A 9,855-nucleotide genomic window follows, 5' to 3' on the forward strand; every position below is an offset into this window, starting at 1 on the left:
CTCGAATTAGGCGCGAAAATATCTGAGGCGAAGCATATACATCGAACGTTGAGCAAAGTTCTACACCGGCCAAATTTCAATGAGCGGCTTATTATTAAATAAAAGAAAACTTGCTTAAATGAAAACAAATTAATTTTATATTGTAAAATTCCACAAATTTAGCGAAAGTATTCTGTAAATTGTACAAAATATGGCGAAAATTTCAAGCCGTATTAAGCTGAAAGATTTTCGGCGGCGGCGGCTTTGACATTTTGTTCGGCGGCTAGGCTTAGTCGGCTTAAGCCGAATCGGCGTAAGTCTCTGCGCAGGCCTCTGCCCACAAAACTGTCAAAAATTTCACAACAGCAACAAATCAGAAAAAATACAGCCACCGCAAATCGTGTTTTCCTACACAAATTTCTAAAAATTGTCATATTTTAATAAAAATAAATAGCCCAAAGAGTTAACTAAATAATAAAAGTTGTTAAACCGACAATAAACTACAGGTAAAACAAAAATATTTAAAAGAATAACTAATTAAACCAAAGACCGACGTCATTAAAGCCAACAATTGTTTTGATGGCCACCAACCAGACAAGAAGGCCAAAATTTTTTTGACAATATTGTGTTAATAGAAATTCTAGAGCTATTATTGTTTTAAACGTATTAAAAACGTGTGAAATTTTTTAGAAAACAAAGAAAAGTTTTGTGATTATAAAAGGATTTATAGAAAAGTGTTAGTGTTTGTAAAGAAAAATGTCTTTTATTAAACTATTCGAGGAATTTGTGCAAAAGAAAGATATTGATACCAAATCTAAACTATCAGCTTTACTAAACGAGGAAGAACAACAACCTGAGCCAGAAGCAGACACAGAACCCGAAACAGAAACTCAAGCAGAACCTGAAGATGATGGAGGGGTAAGTTTTATAATGGTGATGTATAGTTTTAAGGAATAAAATAAGAAAAAAAAATCCAAAACATTTTTCCATACAATAAAAATTTTAGACATAATGTTTTTTGTGGGGGAGATAATGCTGTTTGACATTTAATAAAATGTGAGAGAGACGCTATTTTAAAAAGATAAAGCAGTTTTATGCTGGAAAGATAAAGGAAAAACAGTTTGACAGCTTGTTTTTCATTGAGGTGGCAATATTGTTTCTATGGTGTGACGCCATATTTGTAGTTGTAAAAAATATATAATTGTATGCGGCTGTTGTAAAAAATATAATTTTGCATATATTAGTGGAAAAAATTTAGCAATTTTTGTTTAGTTTAATTGAAAATAATAATATATTTAATTTTATTGTAAATATTGCTGAATAATTGTTATTAATTTAGTGCAAAATATAGTGTTTTAAAGCAAAGTCCAGTTGGAATTTTTGCATGTGTAAAAAGAATAGACTACAACAACATAAGAAAAGAAAAAATTGCTCTCGCTCTATTAATTAAAGTTAGTGTGCAGTAAAAAGTATTATTAATTTGTAAAAAAACTAAACATATATTTGTTTAAATCGATTACCATGACAAAATGCAGTCGTCGTGTTCTGATTTTGAAAATGATATAAAGGCAAATGCCTTGCAAAAAATTGCAACAGCAACAACAACGACAGCAGCAATCACGGCACCCAGGATAGCCCTGACAAAAACAACATTTCTAACACCCATACAAAAATCTCCAACACAACAACAACAACAGCTATTAATACAGCAACAACAAAACAAACCAAAACAATTGTATACAACGTTAACAGCCAAACAAACTACACCAAGCGGCAGTGTTACAAGTACAAATTTAGGAAAAGTTGTTATTAAAGATTTTAAGGGCATTGTAAAGCCTATTATAGCTACAACTATAACCACAGTATCAACAAATAATACAGCAACTATAGCTTCAACATTAGTAACAACAACAACAGCAACGACGACATCCACAACATTACCTACTTCTTCCCATTTTAGTGAAGAAGTTGAAGTTGGTGGTAATTTGAATGTGGCCATTGTTGCTGCTAAACGTCCACAATTAACCATTGTTGCAACAAAAACAACCGCCTTAGTTGACAATATTAGTACATCATTAGGTGTGACTGCTGTAACATCTGCCACTACAGCAACTATAGCATCTCCAACAACAGCTACAACAATAAATGTAAATTTTTTGTTAAATTTTTGTTGGTTTTGTTTAGGCGGTTCACTAAATTTAATTTTTCAAAATCTGAGTCTTTTCTTACCCAAATTTGAGACATTTTCTGTATAAAATGCTCAGATTCTAACAATTTTCTTATAGAAAAGTTCTCAGAAAAAGATATATTTTTGCTTAAAATTAAAGATATTTTTTCATCACCAATCAAATTATCTTCTACACATAAGCATTTTATTTTATAAGTTTACAAAACATAAGATTTTATCAGTTTAAATTATGTTAAACCGATTCCTTTAAAATTTCTTCCCCAGAGTACCACTGCTACAGCTGATACCTCTACAGAAAGTAATAAAATGGAACATAGCTATATAAGAGATACAACACCAAAACCACAAAATAACATTGAAATAAGTAATGGTCTGCAGCCGGCTAGAACAATACTAGTAAGAAGACCACCTCAATGTCCTTCATGTCATACCAATCCTGTAGAAGAAGATTTATCAGATGCTCATCAGGCACCCATACCTTCATACAATGAAATAGCCGCTAAAGAGGCCATGAATGAATGTGCACGTATAGCTAAATATGTTAAAAATATAAATCTCGATGATGATGACTGGGAATCTAGGGTTAATCAGTAAGTTTTATTCTCTTTTAATTTTAAAAACAAAACATTCTTAAGCTTTATGTTTCTTCCCTAGAATTGGCTGGTCAAATATGCAAAAGAATTTGTTTTCTAAAGTTGCTCGTATTTTGGATAATGATCAATTGGGGCGCCTATCGAATGCTGGGCGACCCAATGAGGCCATGCAAAGAAGGGTGGTAGTGGATAAATCTGCTTCCCGCATGCGTAAAGCTTTAGCCTCAGTGGCCTGGGATTCACGTCTTACACAATGGTTGCATTGCTTACTAATGGATTGTTTACCTTCTACCTATATGGCTTCTTATTTAGATATTTTACAAACCTTAAAATCTAAATTACCCACTCTCATGGATAAAATGTTATTTGGTCGCCCATTAAATGTTAGTCAAGAGTTATTGGCTCCGGTTATGAAGAAAAAATGGGAACCACAGATAGCCACTAAAATACGTAAATTAGCACACAATGCAGTTATTGTGGCATTACCCTCAATGCCCACTAGTGGTCCAGTGCCAAATCGTTTACAAAAATGGTATCAACATTTGGCTACCATAACACAAATTGTACAAGTTACTTTACCCATGACAAGTAAGTGTGTTTTTCTTTATATTTACAAACCGTATTTTAATTCTATTTTGCTTCCTAGGTGGCCACATATCACGTCAACCCTTAGAACAAGTGGCCGAACAAATTGTCTCTTTGACCCGCGTTAAGATTCATGAATTACGCAATGAAAATTCTCAACGTAGCATAATTTTAATTGGTTTCAATGCTGGTGCTTCTTTGGCCTTACAAGTGGCCATGTCGGAGAATGTAGCTTGTGTTGTTTGTATGGGTTTTGCTTATAATACCTATAATGGTGTACGCGGTACACCAGATGATCGTATATTGGATATTAAAGTCCCCATTCTATTTGTGGTGGGACAAAATTCTGCAAGATCAAGGTAATAAACAGGCTATAGTCATGACTATATATCAGTCTATAGTCTTGACTATAGATCAGTCTATAGTATTGACAATAGATCAGTCTATAGTCTTGACTATAGATCAGTTTATAGTCAGTCTATAATCTTGACTATAGATCATTGTATAGTATTGACTATATATCAGTCTATAGTCTTGACTATAGATCAGTCTATAGTCTTGACTGAAGATCAGTCTATAGTCTTGACTGTAGATCAGTCTATAGTCTTGACTGTAGATCAGTCTATAGTCTTGACTATAGATCAGTCTATAGTTTTGACTATAGATCTGTCTATAGTCAGTCTATAGTCTTGATTATAGATCAGTCTATAGTCTTGACTATAGATCAGTCTATAGTCTCTACTAAAGACCTATTATAGACCAATTTATAGTCTCTACTATAGACCAATCTATAATTTCTACTATAGACCGATCTATAGTCTTGACAATAGACCAATTTATAGGCTTGACTGTAGCTCAATCTATAGTCTTGACTGTAGACTAATGTCGTGACTATAGAATGGCCAAGTCTATAGTCTAGACTATTGAAAGTTTTATTATAGAAAAAATTCAGAATTTGTGTGTTTTCATTTCCTATTTTCGCAATTTCTTCTTGTTTTCAGCCCCGAGGAAATCGAATCCTTGCGTGAGAAAATGCAATCTGAATCTTCTCTGGTTGTTGTTGGCAGTGCCGATGATGTTTTGAGAGTACCAAAGTCTAGAAGGAAAATTGAAAACGTCACCCAATCCATGGTAGATACCATGGTAGTTGATGAAGTTTATGATTTCATTAAGAAAATTCTAACAAATCCACCTGGACCACGTACACCAACTGTTATCAATAGTACATTCTATAATAAATTAAATAAAACTACTACTGGTGAGAAGACCACCGGAGTATACCAACGTAAACGTAAAAATGAGGGAGGAGATCAGGAGGCAACTCCAGCTAAATCAAAACATATAAGTAAGTTTTACCCAAAAAAAAAACATTATTCAAAAATATTTTCATTATTTTCATATATTTCATGCATTTTATTAATACAAATAAATCAAGAAACTAAGAAATATAATAAAGAACCAAAACCTCCCAAGAAACCTAAAATTCAAGATCCTTTTCAAGTCAAACGAAAGGGTAACATTTACTACATTTCTATTATTTCAATATGTAAATAAATTTACAACAAAAATCACTAACTATGATTTCTTTTATATCCTCAGTTGGTCGTCCTCGTACACGACCATTACCCAACACCTCTACTTCGACTTCAACTACTGGCACAGCAAAAATACAACAAATGCATACTTCAACACCGGTAATGGTGGGCAAGTCTCAACCGCTTAAGAAACACTTATCGCCTAGTAACATAACCAATGATGACCTCAACATGGCTATACAATCTCTTATCTCCGATTCGAATGATACCGATCTAAATACCAGCAATGTCAGTACAGATTCAAATCCCCAAAAGCTTATCACCAACTTTGAACTGGTGACTCAACCTGCTAAAGTAGCACCCATTAAGACAACTCTACTTAATACGCAACAAAAACAATTGATTATTGGTTCTACTCCGGCAGTGGGTACCAAAATCAAAATGATACCCTCGAACCAGTTTGTGCAATTAAAACCTACACCTCTACAATCCCAATCGAAGATTTATACCATCAAAACTTCTCCCGTAGTTGGAGCTACTCAGGGAGATGCTACCGGTGGTCCTAGAATTGGTAGTATTGTTACCACTAGTCCCAGTACTACTAGCACTGGTCAACATATCTTTACACTTAAAACACCCAATGGTCAGACTACACAATTTGCCACTGCTGTGGGTGGTCAACCAAAGTATACTGTTATTAAAAATGCCAATGGCAATACCACTCTGCAATTGTCCTCGGCCAAAACATTACATCCTGTGTCAACGGTATCACCCTCACCTTCGACATCTTCAAGTAATTTGGATTTAGCGAATATTATCGATATGCCTATATTGTTTGCCGATAATGAGGGAAATTTATCAGATGCATCATCAAGTACGGAGACTAAACCATCAACAGTTACGACCGGTAAAAGTAAGTGTTCGTAAAATTCATAGATTTAATGAATTCCTATAGAAAAACTCTCAGTCCAGTTCTTAATCAGTTTTTAATCAGTTCTAGTTCAATTCTGGTTCAGTTTTAGGTTAGTTCTAGTTCAGTTGTAGTTCAGTTCTAGTTCAGTTCTACTTCAGTTCTGGTTCAGTTCTAGTTCAGTTCTAGTTCAGTTCTAGTTCAGTTCTAGTTCAGTTCTAGTTCAGTTCTAGTTCAGTTCTAGTTCAGTTTTAGTTTAGTTCTAGTTCAGTTCTAGTTCAGTTCTAGTTCAGTTCTAGTTCAGTTCTAGTTCAGTTCTAGTTCAGTTCTAGTTCAGTTCTAGTTCAGTTCTAGTTCAGTTCTAGTTCAGTTCTAGTTCAGTTCAGTTCTAGTTCAGTTCAGTTCTAGTTCAGTTCTAGTTCAGTTCTAGTTCAGTTCTAGTTCAGTTCTAGTTCAGTTCAGTTCTAGTTCAGTTCAGTTCAGTTCTAGTTCAGTTCTAGTTCAGTTCTAGTTCAGTTTCTAGTTCAGTTCTAGTTCAGTTCTAGTTCAGTTCTAGTTCAGTTCTAGTTCAGTTCTAGTTCAGTTCTAGTTCAGTTCTAGTTCAGTTCTAGTTCTAGTTCTAGTTCAGTTCTAGTTCAGTTCTAGTTCAGTTCTAGTTCAGTTCTAGTTCAGTTCTAGTTCAGTTCTAGTTCAGTTCTAGTTCAGTTCTAGTTCAGTTTCTAGTTCTAGTTCTAGTTCAGTTCTAGTTCAGTTCTAGTTCAGTTCTAGTTCAGTTCTAGTTCAGTTCTAGTTCAGTTCTAGTTCAGTTCTAGTTCAGTTCTAGTTCTAGTTCAGTTCTAGTTCAGTTCTAGTTCAGTTCTAGTTCAGTTCTAGTTCAGTTCTAGTTCAGTTCTAGTTCAGTTCTAGTTCAGTTCTAGTTCAGTTCTAGTTCAGTTCTAGTTCAGTTCTAGTTCAGTTCTAGTTCAGTTCTAGTTCAGTTCTAGTTCAGTTCTAGTTCAGTTCTAGTTCAGTTCTAGTTCAGTTCTAGTTCAGTTCTAGTTCAGTTCTAGTTCAGTTCTAGTTCAGTTCTAGTTCAGTTCTAGTTCAATTCTAGTTCGGTTTTAATTCAATTCTAGTTTAGTTCTAGTTCAGTTCTAGTTCAGTTCTAGTTCAGTTCTAGTTCAGTTCTAGTTTACGTCTAGTTCAGTTCTACTTCAGGTCTAGTTCAAAAAATATATTTTAACCATAACCTTTCATTTCAGGTTCATCCGGCGTTGGACAGCTGATCATTAGTCAGAAAATCATTAAAGAGGCTAATCCTCCCAGTACCACAACACCCGCTGCTACAGCCTCAACATCCAGTGGCACTTATGTCATCAATAAACCAGGCACATTTCTACAATCCCAACAGATCGTGGGCAATAAACCCAATAAAGTTGTATTTATCAATCGTAATACAATGAAACCTTGTCCCAATATACTATCACGCTCTAACATCTCTCAGCAATTAAACAAATACACTAAAGTCGTATTGACTAATCCTAAAACCGCCACCACTACCTTAGTACCAAGACCAGGTACTCACATTACCACCACCAGCACTTCACCTATAGCTTCAACAGTTAAACAAATCAATTTACAAGCTTTAAATCATGCCACTACCACTTCACCCGTTACCACGCCCACTCGTCCCTCGGGCATATTAAATGTGCAAACGAAGAATTTACCACAAATACAAATCATTAATAATCCAAATGCTACCTTTATCTCAACCGATAAACCACAAATACGTAATATTGTTGTTAAGTCGGGTGGTCTCAAACAACTGCCTCCCCATTTAACCACTCAATTGTTGAATCGTAATCTAACAGTTAGGAAATTACCTCCCGGTAGTGTTACTATTACTTCCTCTCCCGTACATACTTCTGCTGCTCAAGATGTCGCCACGGCTATTGATACAGCTTCATCATCGCCTGCTTCGTCCTCCTCATCGTCAGCCTCTAATATTCAAACTTCACCAAAAATTATCACCTTAAATCCCATTAATCGTACTACACCCACTACAAAGGGTGATTAAATCTAAAATATGTTAAACCTTTTTGCTGTTAAAGTGAATTGTTTTAGACTTAGCGTGCTTAAAAATTTAATTTTTCGGCTCGATTTTCACTTTCTTTACCTTGAACTGAATTCATAGAAATTTTAATTTTGTTCTTAGTGTTATCTCTGAATTTTATTTTTATTAGTTTGTAGTTGTATAAAAAAACATGATGAAAATCATACTTTGGTAATTTAGCTTTTAGTATTTATGTTAAAAAATGTTTTCATTCATAAAAAACATAAAAATAAAGAAAATATTGAAATTCAAAAAGAAAAGGTTGTTGTTTTTGCAGATTTACGCCGGTGTTAAGAAATAACTCTGGTTTATTAAAAAAAACTTCAGTGAATGAAACTCTCCGCTATTGAATAGATAATAGATAAGTCTATATACTAGACTATAGACGACACTAAAGACTATAATATATACTAGATTTCAGACTACACTATAGAGTAGACCATAAATTAGACTAGAATACAAACTAGACTATATCGTAGGTTATGGACTAGACTACTAGTTTACAGACTAGACAGGATTACAGACTACACTCGATTACAGACTAGACTATAGTACTGACTAGACTATGGACAAGACTATAGACCAAACTATGGACTAGACTATAGTCTAGACTACAGACTAGAATATAGACTAGAATGTAGACTATAGCCTAGACTATAGACAAGACTAGACTAGAATATAGACTATACTATAGACTAGCCTATAGATTAGACTACAGACTGGACTATCGAGTAGACTATAGACTAGGCTACAGTCCAGATTATAGATAACACTATACTTTAGGCTATAGGCTAGACTAAAGTACAGACTAGACTATAGACCAGACTAGATTACAGACAAGACTTAGAACAGACTATAGATTAGGCTACCGACTAGAATATAGATTAGACCATGGAGCAGGCTATAGAATAGACTATTGACTAGACTATAGACTAGACTATAGACTCGACTATAGACTAGACTATATACTAGACTATAGAATAGACTATTGACTAGATTATAGACTAGACTATACACTAGACTATTGACTAGACTAAAGACTAGGCTATAGACTAGACTATTGACTGGATTATAGAATAGACTATAGACTATTGACTAGACTATAGACTATAGTCTAGACTGTAGACTAAAGTACAGACTAGACTATAGACCAGACTAGATTACAGACAAGACTTAGAGTAGTCTGTGGATTACGATACAGACTACAATATAGATTAGACTATGGACCAGGCTATAAGACTAGACTATAGGCTAGACTAAAGTACACACTAGACTATAGATCAGACTAGATTACAGACAAGACTTAGAGTAGTCTTTAGATTAGGCTACAGACTAGAATATAGATTAGACTATGGAGCAGGCTATAAGACTAGACTATAGGCTAGACTATTGACTATACTATAGACTAGACTATAGACTAGACTATAGACTAGACTATTGACCAGACTATAGACTAGTCTATAGACTAGACTACAGACTAGACTATAGACTAGACTACAGCCTAGTATATAGCCTAGACTATAGCCTAGACTATAGAGTAGACAATAGACTAGACTATAGACTAAACTATAGACTACACTATAGACTACACTATAGACTACACTATAGACTACAATATAGACTAGACTATAGACTAGACTATAGACTAGACTATAGACTAGACTATAGACTAGACTATAGACTAGACTAGACTATAGACTAGACTAGACTAGACTATAGACTAGACTATAGACTAGACTATAGACTAGACTATAGACTAGACTATAGACTAGACTATAGACTAGACTATAGACTAGACTATAGACTAGACTATAGACTAGACTATAGACTAGACTATAGACTAGACTATAGACTAGACTATAGACTAGACTATAGACTAGACTATAGACTAGACTATAGACTAGACTATAGACTAGACTATAGACTAGACTATAGACTAGAATATAGACTAGACTATAGACTAGACTATCGAC

General features: G+C 34.4%; 1 protein-coding gene across 4 annotated transcripts; it reads left to right on the forward strand.

Annotated features, from left to right (window-relative positions):
* Positions 1–327: 327 nt before the first annotated feature.
* LOC119607956 (KAT8 regulatory NSL complex subunit 3) lies at positions 328–8,133 on the forward strand. 4 transcript variants are annotated; one of them, XM_037962128.1, is made up of 7 exons: positions 328–897; positions 2,432–2,757; positions 2,822–3,348; positions 3,407–3,704; positions 4,347–4,690; positions 4,945–5,793; positions 7,032–8,125. In XM_037962128.1, exons 1-7 carry the CDS (start codon positions 736–738, stop codon positions 7,844–7,846), a joined length of 3,321 nt encoding a protein of 1,106 aa, XP_037818056.1. In that variant the 5' UTR covers positions 328–735; the 3' UTR covers positions 7,847–8,125. The 4 variants fall into 4 exon arrangements, with proteins under 4 accessions (XP_037818056.1, XP_037818054.1, XP_037818057.1 ...); XM_037962126.1 differs by lacking the exon at positions 328–897 and adding an exon at positions 1,136–2,126 and having other exon boundaries at positions 7,032–8,132; XM_037962129.1 differs by lacking the exon at positions 328–897 and adding an exon at positions 1,177–1,430 and having other exon boundaries at positions 7,032–8,132.
* Positions 8,134–9,855: the final 1,722 nt, after the last annotated feature.

This window comes from Lucilia sericata, unplaced genomic scaffold (genome assembly GCF_015586225.1).
Source record: "Lucilia sericata isolate MDLA Ls3-8-SP2 unplaced genomic scaffold, ASM1558622v1 Contig000767F_arrow, whole genome shotgun sequence".
Taxonomy (NCBI): Eukaryota; Metazoa; Arthropoda; class Insecta; order Diptera; family Calliphoridae; genus Lucilia; species Lucilia sericata.